At 34.4% G+C, this 23,081-nt stretch overlaps 1 protein-coding gene across 9 annotated transcripts in view; it reads right to left on the reverse strand.

Annotated features, from left to right (window-relative positions):
- The window catches only part of dlg1 (MAGUK family member discs large 1), a 540,434-nt gene that overhangs the window by 186,699 nt on the left and 330,654 nt on the right, over positions 1 to 23,081 (reverse strand). For all 9 annotated transcript variants that reach the window (XM_018540590.1, XM_018540588.1, XM_018540591.1 and 6 more), the window contains one exon: positions 16,552 to 16,719. In XM_018540590.1, coding sequence (XP_018396092.1) covers positions 16,552 to 16,719 — 168 coding nt within the window. The remainder of the gene's footprint in view (positions 1 to 16,551; positions 16,720 to 23,081) is intronic.

Consider the following 23,081-nt stretch of genomic DNA (forward strand, 5'->3'; position numbering starts at 1 on the left):
CATATATGTGTGATTTAAATATTAGGCTAAAATGTCGAAGGTGTATAAGTACAAAATTCCCGCGAGATTTTTACAAAATTCCATTTTCACAAGATATAGGTAGGTATACACCCACACACACTGGCTGCAGAGATGCATTAGTTGCGTCCGTTGCGAATGTAGGGCGAGCAGACGCAGCTAATGTAATGGTCGATTTGTTATCACGTCACCATTAACATTTACACATCATTAACCGTTAGCAATGTCGATAACCATACCGTTGAAATTTCGCGAAAATTTCATAATATGTGAGAAAAATTTCAAGACCTCTATTTATCTTCTTTATATCTTCATATTGCAATAATGGCAGAACCGTTATCATACTGCAGTAGTACGAAACGTGTATAAATTATTAATATATTAATAATTTATAATTATTAATGTAAACATCGCTCTAAAATCTCTCAGAAAGAAAATTTCAAATTAATTAGTGTGTTTGATAACTGCACCGCTATTAAACAACAATTAATTACACGAGATAAAACATAATTTGCTTTATCAGTTGTTAACACAAAGAATATAACTGGTTATAAAATTTACTTTTACAGACTCTTTTGTGTAATTTATACGATATTCCACAATTTTTCATATGTCTTTAATTCTTAATGAAAAAATATGTTTTGTAACTGATTTAGCAGCGTCATTAAAATATATGATAAAATCACAAACATCCATTTGGGGACCTCGAAATGAAATAAAATATCGTTGCGCTTACCCTCTCATTGGTCGCTGTGTTGGAGTCTGAGATGGAGAACGTATCGACGATGGAGTCGAAGCGCACGAGCTTTTTCGGATGATGGGCTTTCTTCGAACGCGGACAGAGCGAGCACATGGCTGGATCTGTCGGCGTAGTCGGGGGCATATTTTCGAGAACGTCTTCTCGCAATTTCACACGACTGTCGGCACTGCGATTGTCTCACTGCATGCGAACCATTCGGTGCAATCCGAATCACTCGCCGATCACGAGTCAAATCGCCATGTCCAATTTTTACAAATTTTACAATTTTTACGCACAATGTTTCTCGCGTTGTCGCGAAATCGTTCTTCTCGTTATGTAACTTTCAATCGCATGATCAAGAGATTGTTCACTCTGGTAACACAATTGCTTCTGCCGTTCTCTATCACTAGGTACCTTTGCCTTTTCATTTTGTCTTAAATTACTTCATATCGCTCACATTTAAATAGTTCCTATTACAAAGTTCACATGTAGACATTTCGTTAATTATAGTCCCAATATATATATAATAATGTCATTCGATACACTTTAATAAATTTGTAATGAATTCTTGACATGACTTCCAAGTGATTTTATTAACTAAAATCTTTATTTTAAGAATTTATCAGAAAATCACTATTGAAAGTGTATCGAATAATATTGTGAGACTAGAATTATAAAAACGTGTGCATTTGTGATTGTATTGAGCTCACATGGATTTATTAAAATAAATAACTATTCGAATCAGTCATTCTTCTCCTCTCTGCGGAGAGCTTTCAATGCAGCTTGTAACAAAACAGGGGACGACATCTGATAGCAACGGTGTCTACCAAAGTACAGAAGTCGGTATAGAAGGAATTCACGACAGTTACATGTTGCACATACACCGACAACTGCAATACCTCTCGGATAAAGTACAGATAGATTTTGAAATGTTGCAAAACGCGATCATATTTTATAAATAAAAACATACAAATTTAGTTTTATTTTTATATCAGATCTATTAATCTAATAAATTGAATATATTTTTCAAATATAAATACTTTTAAAATATTATGTTTCTCTCCAGTTACAAAAGTAATTATTGTATTCCATTTTTCTTTTTGCCTGTACAGCATTTTTTCAACAACCCATTTGAATTTAGTTCAGTTACGCACGAGTGTTTCTCTTTAACGTATTGCCACTAATTGATCAGTATTTTTTGAACTATTTCAGTCAGTAGTTTATACATGCCGTAGTAATTTGTTACATAATTGTTTCTCGTTTCTTCGTAAATTGCAGTGAAATTCATTAGCATGATTTCGTAATCAGTAACTTAATTATAGTTATTTCCTTTAAAGTCACTTAGCGAAGACTAAATGCATAAAAGTTATGTAAACTTTTTTAATTAAATAATCAATTTTTATTTTTAAAATATGTATTTTTATTTAATTAAAGAAATAATGAATAAATCAACTATACAAGCTTACAACTTGGGATTTTAAAGTTTGGAGAGACCAACATACCAACGAAAGCAATTCAAGCGCATAATGTGTATCGTATTACTGAACAACGAAATGAAATCGAGTTCTGCTCCGACAGAAAAGAAGAACGACACAATGCATCCTTCAAGGTGCATTTGGTCTGATGTGCACCTGACGGAAATACAATCGAGTTATCGGCAACAGCAATGGCCATCGTCCGTCGCATCGCTTCGCTCAGCCCACCCACGGTTCAGTTAACTAGATATTTCTTCTTCTACGTGGCCTAACTTTTATTTACATCGTACATTCTTTCATTGTAACATAAACAATTGTGAATTAAATAGACTGCAGTATTGGAAATGCTAAAAAACGAGAAGTTTATTATTCAGTTGATTATACTTTCAAATTGGTTCAAAGATCTAACGAAAGAGATTGAAATTAGACAACTAAATATTTTCCACAATAAAGCAAATGTCAAAAGGTTTTTAATTCTAAAATTATATTCTATTTCTATATATGTATTTTTAACGTGCGAGAAATAAATTAAAAACATAAAGCAGTTTCTGTTGCTCATTGAAATAAGAGTGCCAAATTTGACGACTATTTTATATTTCTTATCACATATATTGCTTGTAAACGCGTGTAAATTAACTTGCAAACAAATTGATTGTAAACGGGGGTTCCTCTGTACGCGTGTAAAACTAATCGATGTTTCCCCAAACGTGAATAGATCGCGCCTGTCTGCCGCAGACGGAGGACTAATCGACGCGGTTGTTTTAATTACTCAACTGTAAACGCGACGTAACTTCTGACGTCGGAAGCATGGATATTGGAATAGTTCACGTGAATTTTACTAATTGAAAAATATCTGTACACGCCCGTTTTAAAAGGTCTTTTTATCGTAAAAAATAAATGATTAATTTGCGATAATGATATTAACTTTCGATTGTTAATCTAGCCTATTTTTTAAATCTATTGACAATTTATTGTTTAATTGTTAATCTTTAAGTAAGTAGGTCGCACAGCATTCTACTAATACACTGAAAAAAAGTCTAGTGTATGTTATAGCTACTAAATATTGAGTGAAATAATTTCAACTGAATGTGTTGAGAGGTAATATAACTAAATATTTTCCTTTCGCAAATATTTAGTATTATCAAACGATATTACCAGTAATATTTACTAAATATTTGCAAAGGTAAAATTACGTTTAGTTATATTACTTTAACATTTAGTTGAAACTATTTTACTAAATATTTGATATTATAGTTATAAGTAGACTTTTTTCAGTGTAGTAATCGTAAATCACTTTATTCTAGAAAAGAAAAATCAAAAATATTGCCTAGATTAAACAAAAAGATAAGAAGATAAAATACAAACGTTATAAAAGAAGTTTTTTTAAGAAAGAGACAGTCGTGAGTTTTCTGTTATTCTGCTAATTAGTGTGAACTAATGTTCGAATTAACGTCAGTTCGTTATCATCGTAAGAGGGAAAAACGGAAAAGAAGTAAACGAGAAGTTGATTCGACAACTTGCACAGCTGGGTCACCACGCTAGAAACATCGACGGCTGTTATTTTATCGGTCATTATCGTGACTCCGGATGTAATAAATGTAACGTGCAATCGATATTGACCGTTTCCATACATGCGTACATGAACATGGACTTGGGATATAGATGAAACATGAATATGGACTGAACTATCTGCATAACAGTAATTGGAGAGTATTATGATGAATTAAAGCTCTCTCTTTTTAAAATAATTTGGCGACTTTAATTTATGAGTGTTTTTTCAGGAGCGTTACTTCCCTCTTTTTCTCTCTAATCGTCTGAAACAAATCTATAATTTGCAAATGCCGGATGATATAGAAAATAATAGAGATTAATGCTGCTATATTCAACATTCCAGACCTTCTTCACATGCATTATAAAAAAATATGTACTTCAGAGATATATTCGCACGATATTTGTCTAGTGTACGATGAAAAACGGTCGCAAAGAGAATTTAAAGTGATTATAAAGTTTTCGCGTGTGCTGTAATTATGGGAAGTACAGCGAGGACTTTGCAGCATAAAAACGTATTTTTCGTGGAGTGACTTTAATTATCGTGCATTTTCTCACGTACTTTGAAGTCGTATAAAACATCATGCGCATAATAAACGATCCGTCTTCGCAATAAATTAAGGTATGCATTACAACTCAAAGGAAAAATAATCGTTGATTGCTCAAAATCAAACAAGCGAAGGTAATTTATTCGTTAAAATACTTGAAATACGTTCTTAAAATTCATTAGATATATTGCAATTCCTCTCTTTTTGTCTCTCTTTCAATATAAATATTTGTCTGTTTTCAGGTCTAGATATTGACTATCTAATTTAGTAGTAGCTTCAGGATATATGTAGATTGACCTATTAACCCTTAACACAATTCCTGTCCTTTCAAATTGGAACCAGATAAGCCTGTTTTAATAAAATTTGATACCAAATTTATATTAAATTTATATATCCTAATTATATACATTAAACATCATAAAAAGTTTATATGAAAAACTTGTTATCTTTCTTTCTTTTTTAAGTGAATTATTAATCAATTTCCCGACAATTCAATAAGAAATTAAGTCACGATAACGACAAATGATTTGTTCTTATAAGTCATGTAATGAACAAATAATAGGAAATCCAAAGAGGTTAAATGCCAAGATCGTCTATAGCTGCGCTATTATCTCAAGTAGTCGATAAACGGACACTCCCACATATAAATCACAGATCTGTAGCTCGCTCTGGCGAAGCCATGGAAGTTGGTCGATACCACGCACGAGCTGCTCGAATGCGACCCGGTGTGGTGATCCGATTGAAAACTCACAATCGCGATAATATCGCCGGTGTATTCATAAAATCGCAGATTTTACAACTTCGACAAGATTTTCTCCTCGATTTTCTCGCTAGTTTCAAATGCGACGGTAAAACTCTCGCGTACAAATGCACACAGGTACTTCCATTACTACTTTAAAAGCTCTCTAGGAAGAGTTATGAGGACGATCGTTTGCCACCATGGGATCGATAAACGATTTGAATTATTCAATCAGATGTTCTTCGATGGATGCCAACGAAGCTTTGCACACAGACACAATGCTAAATTTGCACTACCTCGTCGTCCGATTTCCTTAAAAATAGTTCACAATGTCGTTCATTTTTTTTTTTTTTAGCTTAATTCCAAATACAGAAAGTATATTCACAAGAATAAAATATACCCACGTCAAAATTGTTTTATAAATATCAAGTTATAAATATGCATACACATTTTTTAGAGCGAAAATATTAAAAAAAATTACTTTAAACGATTTATAAATCGCATCAAAAATCAAATAATATTTATTATTGATGTACTATGTATATTTGATCTGAAGCGTGTCACAACAAAATGTAATGTTAAAAATAAATGTAAATACAAAATTTATATTGTGTATAAATGGATTGTAAGCGTTGTATTCTATCACACATATATTAATATTTAATTGACCTTACTGCATGTAATATGAGATTTAAAATTTCACTTAAAAGTTTTTTCTCAATCGGTCTTCCAACTAATTAGCAAACAATTTTCGTTTCCTTTATTTCAAGTATTTTATCCAACTCTATTATTTCATCAATATTATATATTTTCTGCGTTTTCCATTGTCCGTTACGTTTCAGCATACAAATTTTTTACATAGCGTATTTTTTATTGTATTTTTTACATCTGAAGAGGACTCAAATTTGTAATCGAAACAATGCAATGTAATTTTATTAAATATTTATAGTTTATTAACTAATACTTAGTTTATTAACAGTTATTTTTTATCATTTGATACACACTTCTTAGTTTTATATAACGTTTACTTATTCGTGAACTCCTATTTGCCTTGATGTCACACAATTCAAAATTTTTATTTTAACATAATTTTTTTAATATAATTTAATTAAAAAATTGTTGCAAAAATTACTTATATATCTTTAGTTATTACGGTAATTTGTGTGGAATTTTTAAAACGATAATTTTTAAGTAACTAAATTAAAATTTCCTTTTTTCCTAAAAAAAAAAAAAATTAAAAAGATGATACTTGCAATTTTGTTTTGGTTTACGCCTTATACAATGTACTTATCATATATTCTAGTATATATTTGTAACTTATATGTTTATATTTTTTGTTTCCTTAAATGTTTTTCGTATTATAATTGCACATGAAATTATAAACTTTTACGAGATCAACTATATTATAAATTATTTACAGTAGGTTCTACCTTAGATATATTGGAAACAGAATAAGAGAAGGTAAGCCTCAAAGGCATTTCTGTCATCTCACTGCAATTATGCGTAATCAACATGCCATATCTAATTTCGATCTGTTGGCCTCCGAATGCCAGCTGTTCTCAAAGAGGAATTATTGACTCGATTCAAGTTTCTTATAGTAGTGAATGATTTATCGTTGCGGTATTCTTCACTTAGATTACGAAGATGTGTTTCTACGAGGTATAAATCTATAATTATCTAGCGCAGAACACATCCGTCGTGCACATGTGTATGCGTAGCGTAAAATTGCGACTTTACGAAACACCTGCATGAATATCGCAGGAAATCACGTCTTCCGCGAACGAGATGAACATGCTAATAATAAATGCCACGTGCTCGTTGTTCAACAAATCGCGATGGTGAAACACGTTAATACCAACGATATTAACATTATTATCTCGTATTGCTACGAAGTTTATTATCAGCTAACGCACACGTTGCCTGTTTACGCGACCTCGTTAGACCATTTCACAAACGCTATTCGTACTATGTGAAGAGATATATATGGCGAATCACGTTTTGTTTTAATTGAATTCTGCACTGTAACCTCAATTTTGTTCTAATAAATAGATTATCTAAATAAATAAAAATGTATTCTGTATCCCTAGCAAGGTGATACTATTTATCGAAGAAACGCAATATAAAATAGAATAAAATAATGTTAGAGTAAATAAATACGTTTTTCACTGGAAAGTTGTATTTTAACCAAGTTGAAATGTATGAGCCGAGAGGAGAGGAGAATGCATTTCATTCTCCTAAGATTGATTTAATCGAAATTAATGTTGTTCGAAAACTTTTTAATTTGATTAATTTAATTACTGAGGTTAAACAATTAATTTCAACTTGTTAATTTGCCGGAATTAGTTGGTGCAGATTTAAGTATTCGAATTCGCAATGCGAAATCTCAGTAAAAATGCGTCTTCGAAATGCGTCGCTGTGAACGCTGACCTGCTTCACTAGTCGCGCGTGATCGACACAATGTTTGTGATTTATTACGTAGTCTTGACACGTGCGTTTCTGTACTTCTCGTGTAGCGCACGCTGGATACGTTTTACGTGACAGTACTATCGATGACTTGGCAATGAGAGATCGATTGACTAAATATTTTGACGATAATTAAAGTCGAACGGCAGTATGTGCAATGATGAACAAGCGGAGGTCAACATTGCAGTGCAAATTAATTTGTTAATCAGATCATTATAGCAATGTATGTGTACAAGAATTGTTTCACGATGACAAATAGAAATGGGAATGAGACAATTTTTCAAACCTTTTTCCGAATTCGACTATTCTAAGACGATTACATCTTGAATTTCTACGGAAAGTAATCTTTCACTCTCAAGTAGAAATTCAAATGTATTCTGATGTTGAAATTTAAATTTTACAGCCGTGAAAAGGTATTCAGATAAATCCCATTTGCTTACACGAATTTGTTAGAGAGGATAGTTTGCATCAATACAATTACATTACATGAACATTTTTCTACGATACTTCTTTTATCTATAAACATTTCAAAATTTATTCTTCAAGATTGTTAATGATATATAATAAATTCCTGAGATAATGAAAGTTAATAAATCATCGAAAAGAGAGATCAAAAAAGTATTATTATCACATGTCCCAAAATAAATTTAAAATTCCGTTACGATTAATCGAAAAGAAGAAGACGCAGATGAACGCGCAGAGGGTAATTACCGAACAAGAAAAGAGTATCTTCGTAGTTGAATCTTGCTCTGTCCGATCATCGCGACGCGAGGGAACGAACGGATACACAACATTGTGCACTTGCAAGCACGGCTACACACGTGCACACTTAGGCGAGACACTCTTTAAATACCTCGTAATGAACGGTCGCGCTCTCGCGCGAGAACATCTTACGTACGCGCCTCTGCATAATCGGATGCCGCATGTATCGTACATATGGAGACAACGGCGCTGCTTCTCGCCTCCCACGGCAGGATGCGCGAGCTTTAATCTGGGTGAGCTTGCGGACCGTAGACGCGAGCACTGACCTACGTCACTGAGAGCACTTGGAACACTAGCGGGTACATCGCCGGCTGCGCTGTGTAAGTGCGTCTCCACGTGTAGGTGGTCCTCATCCTCTCTCTCTCTCTCTCTCCCCCCCTTTTACGGACGTATCATATACCTATCTGACCCTGTGTATTTGTGTTCCGTATTACAATACATGTACGAGAAGCACATACGTGTGTTCGTGTCAGTACGGCCGACTGCGCGGCGACTGGCGGGGTGAACCATACCGCCACCTCGCGAAAACTGCATCCACCCCGAGAGGCCGCATCCAACCCCGAGACAATCCCGCCGGAATCCTTTCGGAGATTCCACCGACCCATCGTCGAGCACTTCGACGCTGACGAGTGCATTGTTATCGTTGCGAGAGTCGCCGAGAACTAACGTTCCACCGCACTGACAATGATTACTCTGAGTTGACGCGTCATCGTGAATATTATTTTCAAGTGTTGTCGCAAAGAAATATTTTCATTATATGTTTAGCGTCATTATTTTGAGGAAGAGATTTTACTCTGTACACCCTAAGAGTTTTTCGTGGAATGCGCAAATTTTTACATTATTAATTGCTGTTCTTAGGGAACTGAATTTGTATCAAACATGCGATTTAAAATTTATCGAAATGATAACAATTACACAATGTGACAAGAGGTAAATATCTCGTACAATAAGATTGTCCGTGTCTCTTAATTCTTTATCTCAGATCTCTCTTAAGTTTTCAAAGTCTGAATTGTGGATATTATCGTCACGTGATAAATAGTTACCGGATGAAATTTGATTTCCGCGGTCAACTTTGCTAGTTCACAATGAAATTTCGCGTATGTGTTGTCCGTAAGACAACAGGTCGGAATTCTATTGTTTCTAGTGAACAATCGAATTACAAGAGTTTCCGATAAATGTCTCGAAATGTTTACGCTGAAAAATACGAAGTCATGGGCAATTCAGTGGAATGACACTCGCAATCGTTTCGAATTAATATTGTCTACTACTGTACCGCTTTCAAAGCACTTTTAATAAAAATAAAAAGAGAGAGAGAGAGAGGGGGGAAATGAAAATGAAAGAAATAGAGGAGAAAGAGGAAAATCATTGCGGAAGCTTTTAATTAAAAGCATCCACGTCGTGAGCCGGGTGCGAACAATGCGGCCATTGTATTGTGAGCCATTTGACAGTTGGTTGCCAGAATACGCCATTTTATGCGATATTTTCTGTATATAAAGAGAAATCATTCTCAATGGAAACATTGATCGCTCGCGAATTGTTATTACTAATGGAGATTTTTCTATGCTAATGTAGCACTCAACGAGATATAATGTCCATTGTATATGTTTATTCTTTCATTTAGTTCAGCGAAACGTGAAAGTATCGCTCGCAATCTCATCGAACATTTACAGCAGATGAGAAAGAAAAAAGTGTATTCACTAGGTATGAACGAAAGTACAATTGTCAATTGTATGTATCCTTCTAACAGAAAACAACGTGACAATTCTATAACTTGTACTCAAAACATCGCTTTTGATTAAATTTCAACAAGAAAAGTAAAAATATTATATACATTATTTAATGTATAATATTTCAGATACATATAAATTAATTTTATTTTCATGTAGTTTAATATTAATGTACATTTTCTAAAATTTTATTTCTTATATATATATTATTATTTCATTTATACGTATAAAACTCAGAGATGGTAAAAATATATTTTATCTCTTATACTGTTAAATATCAAAAGAATCATGATAACCCAATTTATTAAATTAAATAACATTTCGTTACTTTTAACTTCTACATGTGTTAAAATGTAAATCGCTACATTTCTGTGATTAAATTTCAAAGTACCTAGTTTTAAAGTAGACAACGTCCACATTAATGTATGCACTTAAATAATAAATTAAGTCAAATGTAATGCATTTCTTGAATTAAATTATTTCACTCTTACTTTAATTAAATTAACAACTGAGTAGAAGCAATGGCATAGAAATAATTAAAAATAATTCAAATAATTAAGTATAATATAACATTATAAATTTAATACAATATTTTATGTATTTCAATCTACCTCTTATTTTATACGCGTCATACAAAGTAATCTTACTTTTAGAAACGTTTCAACGTTTCAGATATTCAAATACTTTTGTGAAAAGGTTTTCCAGGTATTCAAAGCTTTCAAGAATTTTAGACGTTCAAAACTTTCAAGAATTTTCAGTTTCAAATAAATAATATTCTATATAGAAGCCTTGTTGTAGTGTAAATTCCTGCTTCCATGCTGCAATATCGAGCAGCAGTTAACGTCTCCGTTTTACGTTACGAAACACGCGTATTTATGACCCAATTAAGCATTGAGTCATTCGACCACTTTGAAAAAAAACAAAATTCAAGCGCAGAATTATTTTAAAAAACGTTGATAAGATAATTACGATTGATAATACCATTTCTATACATTTGACGGAGTACGCGAAAGGTGCGAAAGCATCACGGACGGATAATTAAGGAAAAGTCGAGAGGTCGGAAAAAAGTGCAGGGTAATGGTTGGACACAAGTCACGCTAGAGCCACTTGTGAGTTACGAAGGCCCGCAGTTCTTGCTTTCGTGTCGCGATATCGAGCAACAGAATTCTCGTCTTCGTTTCTCAGGTACTTACGTGGCACGCGTGTTCGCAACTGAACACAAAGTCACGAGTCTCACGAAGTCTCTCGATTCATTTACTTGTATCACGAGAATGCTGCACTAAATATATTTAGAATGGAAAATCGCGTTCTTTTTGTTTTACCGTGCTCCACAATACGGTCCTGCAGTAACCTAATTCTTTCCTGCAAATATGCATACACATTGATTCTGTTGAAACTGACATATTTTACATTTTGTATTCAATTTCTGGCGACATTTAAAATCACGTAAGCGCTTAAATTATCCTTGTATTTGAGAAGACTTTGTAGAAGACTTTCATTTGTAGATAAAAATGTAATTGATTCGGATGTATTTGCTCGCATCAAACAGCAATTCCTGTATTGGTTAGCTTAATCTGCGCAGCTATATGAAGGGATTAATCGCGATTAAACTGAAAGTTAAAATGTAAACCGACACGTTAAGTCAGTCATAACATGTGTCGCGATCAAATGCACGCAGCGAATCGTGATTTAATTTTGTCGCACGATTCCGTTTAAATCACAATTCGCCGAGCAATTGCAAGCTGATTTGCAATTTGCAATCAGCCTGTAATTTAACTTTGCTCAGAGTTTTTGGGAATCTCTTCGATTAGCCGTATACAGGTGAAGCCGAGCGCGCGAGAGAAGAATTGTAATTGCATTCATACTTAATGAATAATGTAAAATCTAGACACGACAAATAATGTAAAATCTAGGGATGCTAAGATTTCGTTTAACATTTAATCGAGAGTATAATACAATCGATAAGATTAAATGTCAAAAAGAAATTGCAAACAAAATTTGCATACCTATACGAGCGAGAATTATGAGAAATGCTTGCAAGGATTAAGCGCGATAAAAAATAACTGCACGTGGTTATTAAATAATTATTTAAATTCGTGATATTTTGTCGCGTCATGTACATACATGTTACGTCCGAATGCTCAAAGTAAATGTCAAATGGAGTCCGACATGCAAAGAGTTCGTTACACTCTAATTCCAGCGATTTTCTCGTTGAGCGACACGCATCGCGTGCACATTTAATGATTAGTATCGCGATTATACAACGCACGTAGTTACTTATAAAAATCGAGTACGCTGGAAAATATTCCTTTTTACATAAAATAAAATAGTTAAAAAGGATTAAAACTGGATTTTCCACAGTAATGTTTTACAAGAGAAAGAATTTTCGTTTCTGTCTCATCACATTTTGACATATACCCAGCGTATAATTTACCCAGTGCAAATTATTTGCTCTTACTATTATTTTATATCAATACATATACATACATTAATTAATTGAAGAATTTTAATAATAATAGGTGCACACAATGTGCGGAATTATATTGAATATCGAAATAATATTGGGGAAAATTAATAGTGTTATCAGCTGCGATGAATCTGTCATCAGATATCGTTAACCGACAAATTATGTTAACACAAACAGTTTGATTCTTTCGTAATATGAATTGACACGAGTAATCAATTGAATTAATATTCTGATAGTCTGAACGAAATTTTATTCTTTAATCCTGCCTAATTATTTTGTTGAATAATTTTTATTCGTAATTTGTGCAATGCTTTTTGCGACTAGAATAATCGTTTATGACTCCTGTAATTTTTTAATGCGTTAACGGTTAAATCATTGCAATACATTTATGGTTTATATCTGAAATAGCCTTTTCCTGTAGTTTTGTTCACGAAATTTTAAAAGGTATTAAAAATTTTCTGTTACTTTGCCGACTTAAAAATCAAGTCTCGACGGCACGAGGAAAGTGACTTTTATCGTCGAACATTTCGCTAACCGAGAAGCCAGGAAAATGGGCAACAGCGGAGGTAGTATCTAGGTCGTTCTAGGTCACGTAAAGGTCGACTATCGGACGGTATCATACATGGAAAAGAAAGAAATAAGCGAAGCATATTCTGTCTGACCGTCATCTACCTTAATCTTTTCTCATGTTCATCCATTTCTTTGAATCTACATCACTTTTTGCGAATTTAATGGAAATCCACATAATATGTACATTTGGAGAGAATATCAAATGTGTACATTCAAAATAAATGTGTATTATAATACTTTCGCATAACAACATTTTCGCATAAAATAAGATTAAAAATTGAATATATCTTTCACTATATGTATAGTCATTTTTTATACAAGTATGAGATTCTTAAAAATATTTACATTTTTAAATAAAAAATTATTCCTAAATATTATTCTCTGAAAATGTCTTTACATTTCGTTAATATAAAATTTAATACGTGCACAGTTTGAATAAAACCTTCTTGCGCCTAACGAGACACGCAATCACCCTTTTTTCATGCTTTTTTTTCTAAGATCTGGAATACTCCTTCACTTGGCCTCAATTCGGCGACGTTGCAATTGGAAAAATTCACGTAAAAACGTCGATAAATTACGACGAACTCTGGAAGAAGGAAAAGGCGAATTCGTGTGGAAGAGACAGCGGAAAAAAAAGAAAGAAAAGACGTCACGGGAAATTCATGCGTCATCGTTGTCGGGCTAAAATAATATTATCGCGCTGTTCGCATAGCGAACCCGTCGTCGTGTTAGTCCGGATGATGAGGATGGTAATTTATCGCACAACATAAATTATGTATAACGCTGAAACGACCCTCTTGGCGCGACGAGTTTGTAGTTACCTTCATATAACCGGTGTTTCTTGTCTTAAGTAGCTAAAACTTAGTCTTTAGCGAGCACTTGCAACCCTCGTGGATAGAATCGTTCCGCAGGAAATTAACGAACTACTTCCGAACTACCGACACAGTACAAGAGACTTTCATCGATCGATTAAATACTTTTAGAAAACATCAATGCGCTTAACAGTTCCTTGTTAATGAGCTTTCGCTTATAAAAAATATATACATATTATATGTATATAAAGTAATATTCAATATAGAGCATAAATAAGATTCAACTGCTATTTGCGCGAGTAATACAAAAAAAATTAATGCGTCTGACAGATATTTTTACGTGAAAATATTATAACATTTATAATACTAGAGAAGTAAAAAATATAAAAATTGCGATAAGAAAAGTATCTCAGCTACAAGATAAATAAATGTTCTTAAAGCAAGAAATCCAATTCAACGTAAAGTAAAAAAACCTCGACTGATGCCGTTTATATCGTTACATTTTGTTCTTACGCACAAATTGCGTCATATATCGGACAAATGTGCTATAAAGAAGATTGTACAATGCAATCCACGGAATGCGCGCCTCATTCACTCTGAACGACCGACAGAAGAGCGATAAGAGTCCCCTCCCACACAGCTTCAATTCGCTCGTAACTTACGATCGTCTATTAATCTCGCAAATATGACCCACCTTCTCTGACGCAGGTGCATTGAATTTTCGCGCGATGCTATCTCGCATTGTGCTGCGCGTCTGCATAATTTATATTTAACGATCCTCCCTTCTACAGCAAATGTAATGGTTTCAGATTCAGCACACATCAATGGTCTCGTCCGATGAATTTCGTTCGTGGAATGCCTATGAAGAATTTTAAAGTTGCAGTGTAATTTTACCTTTAAAGTTTCTCGACGTTAATTTCCAAAATCAGTTTTTAAAGTAAAAATAAAACGTGTTACATTTTCGACATATTGACAATTTTCAATATCAATAAGTATATTTTAAAGCAAAAGATAACGCAGTTTTGAAATATACAACAAATAAATAAAAATAAAAAAGATGAATAAATGTGAAAAATAAATAAATCCAAATGTTATCAAAGCATGATATAGGCGATTGTTAAATAATGTCATATACAATCATTAAATTTCAGTAATTAAAACCATGTAATTACATTTAGTCGAAATGGCGACGACGTGATAACCCACGGCATTAATTAACCTAATTCCTGAATTATTTATACGCGAGCGAGGTTGTCGTTGAAATTGTATACATTTATAGGAAAACGCGACGGATTCAGTCGATTGGTCATTCCAGCGCTCAGTGGTGTCGCTTATGTACAATTAAGTACCGGAAGACGTTATGGCGATCCGGATGTATTCCTGAACCTATAACTCCGCGACGATTATCGAACGATCCGGATGCGCGACCGCGAAATATCCCGTCCTATATCGTCCTCATTATCGACCACGGCTGGCAATAGAAAAACATTGCACTCTGCGAAGTGCGATCAATAATGCCTTTCGGTTTTTCACACCCAAGTTTCCAAGGACGTCGGGTCCAACGTAAGGAAACACCCTCTCTTCAAGACTCTCCGTCGTATGTAGGACTCTCGTCGTCACTCTCGCGGTCTCAACGGGACCAGATAACATACCGATCCACCGCACATTCACCGGAACTACCGCGACCGAACCGCCCACCTACGACCCCTGTCGCATGTCCGACTCTCGAGGCCGACGGGCTGCAAAGTCGCGGCCGAACTGTTTTGTCCACGTGTTGCGGACAGTCAACGGGGGCAGGGTAATGCAGACCTCGATCTTACCACGTGACAGACAGTAGCGAGACCGCGCGGCCTTCCGGGGAATCCCGGGATGACCTCGCGTCGTCTCTGCCATCTGTCGGAGGGTGCAGCAGACTATTCCAGGGGTGACAAATGTCCTCAACTGTTTTAATCAAGATTCGAATGTTGAAACTATTATGATAAAATCAGAATTAGATTCTAATTCAAAATTTAAAAGTACAGACACTCGATCGAAATCTATTTATTTCTATTCTTGAAAATTAATCATAATTTAATTCAGATCGTTGGAATTCATGATAGTTTTGGATAATATAATAGTTTTTTTTGTTTTATTACATCGATACGCGAAAATGTTAAAAATTTCATGAATATAAAGTGTATATTTCGTGATCGTAAGATTTCATGATCTGTTGACGTTTGCCAGTGTGGTAGTATAGCACTCGATAACGTGGAAGGTTTATCTTCCACGTTTATCCAACCGTTACCAACCGCAGGAGAACCACGTTTATCGATCCTGCGGTAAGGGTGAGTATTTTCAGGGATGAAAACGTAGGTGGCGAACATTTCGAGCTCGCGCACGCATGCGCTACTCATCGATCCGTGTAAACAACTTTTTTAATTCATTATTGCACTTTCTTTGTGTCAAATTTTAAATTTGTAAACAAAAAAAACAAAATTTAAACGTGCATAAAGCAAACTCTCTTTTCCTTTCGTGATATCTTTCATGCATTTTATATAAAATAGACGTTTATAATGTATGCTATGCATATTAAGTAGAAAGTTGGTTTTTTTTCTTCGTATAATTTTAGCATCTTTTTTAATATATACTTGACTTTTTTTATCGAATTGTTGGTGGGTATATTTTTTTATCTTGACACACTTACCTTGTTGGGCGTCTCATGACTAAGGTGCGGAATACCATCTGGATAAAGGATACGCTCGATTGAATTCAGTCCGGGAATTCCATCCGGGTGGGCTGCTTCTTTCAGCTTGGGTGGCGACGGCGGTGGTGGTAATTGTTCCTCCACCCCTATACCATCAAACCTCGTTTTCTGCAACAAGAAGAAAACAATTTTATTGCGTGATTATTTCGCACGCCAAAAGGCCATAAAAATAACTCTGGCTTTTAGTACATAAATAAAATTTTAACGATCAGCTTGGACAATGCTTCAGTAGCCGCGATATGTTCTAATATTTTTTCGTTTATAATTACGAGATGTATAATTTTCTTAATCCTAATCGATCGCAAGGTTTCCTGTTCCTGATGTAAAATTTTTCCCGTCGTTATAATACGATACTGTTTAATGCTCGTATAATACTAGATTGGAGATTGCGTCTACGTTCACGTTTGCGTCTTTTGACTTATCAAACAAAAGCTGCTAATCGACAGTTCCTTTCTTATTGGTCAAGAAACGCAAACGTAAACGTATAGATGCAATATTCAATCGCGTAATTATATGGCATTACGTTTACTTGCGTTCAAACTTACGTGACTCCAGCAACATTCACAAACACCTCTGCCGTTTCTGGAGTTACGCGAAATCGCATTATTCTTGTCACGATCGTTGGGTGAACCTAGCGTTGAATTGACGTGTCGCTTCACCCTTGGATGTTTTCGTATTTTGGACGGCACGGTGAACATGTAATCACTGAATCGACGCCTTGAGTGACGTACGATCGACACCCAGTCTATCATCGTGCGAAAACAGTCCGATCGTGCGTGATATTCCAAATATATATATTTTTCGGTATACGCTGTCCGTCAAAGTCCATTCGATTTACCGCTGTGCGAACAAGCGAAATAGAGACGCTATATAATGTCAAAAGAAAAAGAGAAGCAAACTGACATGCGTAAATAGCTGTTCAACAGTTACCATTTACATTTCATCAATTTTACGAAACTGTTTCGAAAAGTATTAGTCTAAAAAATGCATTCAAGACTACATTATTTAGCGTAATATTTTATTTAAATATATTTTCAAAGGTAATTATTCGAATATATTTTCCCACATAGTGTGTTTTGAGATATATGTACTTGACGTATAGTTTTGATAATTATATTATAAATTCCAGATAGCTCTCTCTCTTTTACAGCTTCAATAAATTTGTTTAAAATATACGTAAGTATATAATTATAAATTTGTTAAAAATCTCAAAGAGTTTAACTTTTTACCTACAACTTCAGAAAGTAACTTTTTACAACTTGAGTGATTTTGTTTTGAGATATAAGTAATTATAAATTTATTGCTAGTGTGTGTTAATCTTTACAGTTTCAATTTATAATTATTTTCTTGAATTTTTTGTTAGTATATATTACAAACAGTTCAGCTCTTTCTTTCTTGGTAAAAAAAGTTCTTGATTTGATCTCTACTTCCACTTTGTTACTTAAAAATCCTTATAAATGCGAGAACTTTGTAATTAGCGTTCAAACTTTTATACGCATTTCACCCTTCGAGGCAAATTTTTGCTATTCATTTAATCTGCTGCTTGCCATTTTCATTGGTTCGCGCTGCACGAACGAATACTTTCAATTGAATATCGCGGGCGTACCCATCGTTGCTAGAAATCGATATCAATGAAGAGAACATCGGGGATATATGTCACGAATCAAATCCCCCTTTTCTCCCGTTTCTTGTGTTCTGAAAGCGTGTCATAAGTATCAGACTGTCTCTATATTCCTCTCTTGTTCTATCACACGCGCTTTATTCCCCCGACATAGTTTCGTCGACCATTATGTCGAGTGCATTCTCTGAACACGAATAAAGGTGCTGACAAGGATGTTGCAATTGAGGGCGCATTTGTGTCGAGAATCGACACAATTGTGAAAATAATATTCAAAATGCTAATCGACATTAATTGAGTCAATCATTGACATACTTTTAATAGATAATGAAATAATTATAAACTATTTATCACATGAATAATTCTACAAATATAATTTTATAAAATAAAATAAATTTTTTTTAATGTGAGAAGAAAAAGATAATAACGACGAACGATTCATCATTTGAAAAAGGAATTATATTTATATTTCAAATTTTCAAGTATTTTCACTTTACCTGTCAAAGCCTGTTAACTATTATTATACTTTGCGCAGTTTTTAGTTATTATAATAGCAAAATACCTCTAATTTAATATAACTCCATTATACGTGTGTATTTAACGTTCCACCAAAACCTTGATCCATATTTTCACATTGATGGAAACTCGTGTAAGAATAGATAATACTTGGGCGTACCACATGTTTGCTCTGCTCGCGAGCGTAATATGCAGTATGAGCAAAGGAAAATTTCAGAGTGATTGAAGCGCTTACGGGCTTCCAAGAATACCAAACACCGCTGCATATTGTTTATGGAGAAACCGCGCGTGCGAGAGCGAAATAGTTTAGACACGGTACTTCAGCCAGCAATCTCCATCAACATTCTATTCCATGAAAACGCATCCCCTCGTAAATCCTTTCATTTCATGTACTATCGTGTCTCAATTCATTACGTATAACGATCCTACTTCTCAACGAGTCGTTCTTTCGATAAAATATTCGTTATATGTGTTTTTTGTGTGCGATGCACGATGATACGTTTTTATAGCACTCGAAAAAGCGGGCAAAGTTTCTACAATGATAAATATCGTCGGATTCCGTTCAACCGAAAGTCATAGACTTTTATTTTTGTTTCCCTTTTACGACAGTTTTCTAGGAAGATTTCTCTTCGTTTACTTCAGCTCACATTTCTCATCGAATCGCAAGATAGCTCTTCCAAGAAGAAACATGATCGCTTGTTAAAGCAAGGTTAGTTATTTGTGATTGAGATAATATCAATAATATAGATTCTTTTGTCTTTTTTATTTTAAATATTAAAGTTTTGACGAAAGTGATTTCCTCCTATTAAAAAATGATCTATATGTTCCGTGAAATTGATACAAATGTAATTTAATTTTATAAGTATTATATAAAAATGATTTTTAATTTTTATTTTATATTTAAAGGAAAATACTACTCTCTTATTCAAATTAACATATTATACATTTTCTGTTTAAGTTATTTTATTTATATATAATATGTAAATCTTTTGCACAATATGTTCTCTTTTCATATACATATATATTGATTATAAATATTGTATATTTGTGATAAATATTACAGTCGAATTAGGAAAAAGCACCTCCTGTCTTGAATTGTTGGAAGGTTTTAAAATCACATTCAACTCTCCTAGCTGAGTTAATATTTTTCGCAATAAATTCTCTGCAATATTGTAAGATGCTTTATTAGAATCATTATTAAATTGACAATTAATTAAATTTATAATATTATTATTTTAGGTTCACAGTTTATGATTGTTCGACACTAATGGGAGCGCGGTTTATGTAACTGGATGAACATTTAAAATTGACATATAAATATTACGAGTATTAGACACTAAATCTGTTTTCAACCGTATTTGGCCTTTCTTTTTATTTATTTAATTATTTTCTTTAATTATTATTTTCATTGGAGATACATCTCGTTTATTTTATATTACACACTATCTTTCACAATCTTCTAAAAAAAGGTTCCGAACATTATTACAATATCAACAGAAGTAATTTTACTGAGATAAAACATTGCACTTGATTACACGATCGAGCTCCGATGGTTTTTTGGAGCAGCCGATTTTACACTTCGGAATGTAAGACGTCGGCGTTGGTACTGATGTAAAAGTGACCCGACACTGGTATCAATAGCGTGCCAATGCTTTCGAAGAAGGCGTTGCCGTCTAATTCTGACACGCTGAAGCATCTTCGCGATTGGACGGCAGTTTAAAAGACTCTTCAAAAAGTTCGTTACTTTTTTCGATTAAATCCAAAATTGTAAAAACTCAGATGATTAATTACTGTCACATGCTATTTATAAGTTCAAACGAATCGCGTCATTTATTTCGTGACTCTCAACTGACAACTATCATTAATTTCGCGTCGAGTGTCCGCGATGGCCACGTTATGTGGAATGTAATTCTCAGATGATAGTGTGACGCAATAGTGGTCCGAGATCAATGCCCGAAGAAATTGCGTCCGCATGCGAATTTACGTCCAGCCAAATTAAACTCTCGCTTAATTAAACTTCACGTGCACCACGAGTGGCAGAATCTTCGACTTATTTCTCGGAATTGCATTGTGGAATCATTTATAGTTCAAGTTTTAACGTGTATTTTTCTACGGTGAATTTCTTCTCAAAACATAATTAGTTTGTATATATCATATGTATAAATATATATATTGCATCACTTATTAAATTTCATTAGCTTAATTTTTATTTAATAAGAGAGAGTACGTAAATACTTTCGATTTAATTCAAGTGGAGATATTCGCCTAACAAAGTATACCTCACTCTGTTTTCTAACGAGTTAATTAAAAAATAACAAAAACAGTGACGAGCGGAACTAGAAGCTGGTTAAATAGCGATCAATAATAAAATTCAATTAATGGATATTTTTCCTCATGTCGTGCAATAGCAGACGGTATCGATGTTTCGATCATTAATGGATTAAACAAACCTCAGCATCAACACGTCGGAAGTTAATCAGGTTACCCAAATCAAACGGAATGTATCATAATGTAACCGCCTCGGGCCCAGTCCTGTTTCAAGCGTTTCGCCGTATTTCGTTCGTAAATATGCGGACTGCAAAACGGCATCAGTAATCACGATATGCTGATTTTCGATTCGGTTTACAGGCTGGGATGTCGCGGCTATTGGTGCGTCGTTGGTTGCAGCAAATAATGGTTAATTTGGTTCGCCAATTAACGCTTAGTCTTGGTAAATTATAAAACCGCAAAACTCTGAAACAAGTCGGCGAGTATAGCGATTGCGTTTGTTCGATTTATCTTGTCGCTTCACATATCGAAATTCACTTTGGAGTTATTCGTGAGCGTAATAATACGCGAAATACCCTCGCGCGGGTTAATTAACCGTCACGCACAGTCGTCTATCGTGCCGGTCTTTTCACGAAATGGCCTCGTCGACTCGTTTTATTCTGCGAATCGGATGTCCATTACGAGCACAATGCCGGGGCACAATGCAGCGACTCGCAGCTCCAGGAAACCTTGGACTTGATAGGAAGAACATGAGGAGATAATCGAGAACCGCGCGATCGTGTTCTGAAACGAAGCGAAGAATTGCGCGGTAAGGTCTTGCGCCATAACGACGCGACGGCGAAAGGACGAGGCGCAGCACGGCAGAAAATTATAGTCTGCAGGTGACGTTAAAGCGAATTAATTTCTATGTTTATAGTTAACCAAGGTAAAGTGCTTATCATCTTCGCTAAGAAACTCAAGTCGACGAATGCTCTTTTCATGTTAGACTTTAAGTGCGTGTTTAATTCCTTGATGGCAGCGAAAAGGGAAAATACTTAGGTACATCATGGCTTTTTTATTATGGATCATTAGAGTATATCAATTAGAACACAAAAGGGTGGGTTCTCAACTCTGATTAATTATATAAAAACAATGAACATGAGCATTAATTGAATTGTTGGGCTTATATAGACGGTGAATACATATATTCCAGCAAAATCTAGTTGTCTTAACTCGTTAAAGTTAATACCTACAATTTAAACTTTATATCCTAGTTATTAAATGTAATCGCAAGAGTTAATTGGAATGAAATTTTGCTTGAAAAGAGAGAACAATTTACAAACCCATAATTTCTGTCGATAAAAATATATCGTAACAAGAAGAATTTCCGATGAAAAGAAGCCGATGAAATAAATTTGTGCTAGTTGCGAAAATTGTTGATGGCATCGGTGAAAACGCAATCCGTCGAGTATTCATCGAGATTTACGTGCGCACGAACTGCATATTCATTTCGATTTCCGCGAAATGCCGAGGCACGAAAGATGTGCATTAAATCGACGCTTTTATTTCCATGCTGAAAATATCGCTCGATCGCCGGATGCTACTCGAACGGACAAGTACGGCAGGAACTATGGTACATGTCGAATAGATTTAAGTGATGATAAAAATACGGTAGGTGTCGATTTTTCAATGGTGCATCGCGCATCGCGATGGCCACGTAATGTAAATATACACCAAGTTACGCGCGTGGTAATAAAATTTTTCCAAATAGCCATTTCATATTACACTGGTATTGCGAATATAGAACATGTTCCAAAATTTTCAACATTAAAACACTACATGCTGCTGTTTTATTTCAAAGTGTATGAAATTATTACAGGCAGAACATAGTATTGTTGTATCGATATCATGTTATACCTATCTAATATAAAGAGAGATGTATAAGAAATGCACCCTCCAACGATCATGGATGCTTTAGAGTCTAAGCATATACTTGGCTTATTTAAAATTAGTTAAGATCGGGCAAAACTATCACGCAAGATCAGAAACTCCTCTCTCTTGATTAGCAACATAAGAGCTTGTTTGGATA

The sequence above is a fragment of the Cyphomyrmex costatus genome, unplaced genomic scaffold, assembly GCF_001594065.2.
Source record: "Cyphomyrmex costatus isolate MS0001 unplaced genomic scaffold, Ccosl1.0 scaffold254, whole genome shotgun sequence".
Classification (NCBI taxonomy): domain Eukaryota; kingdom Metazoa; phylum Arthropoda; class Insecta; order Hymenoptera; family Formicidae; genus Cyphomyrmex; species Cyphomyrmex costatus.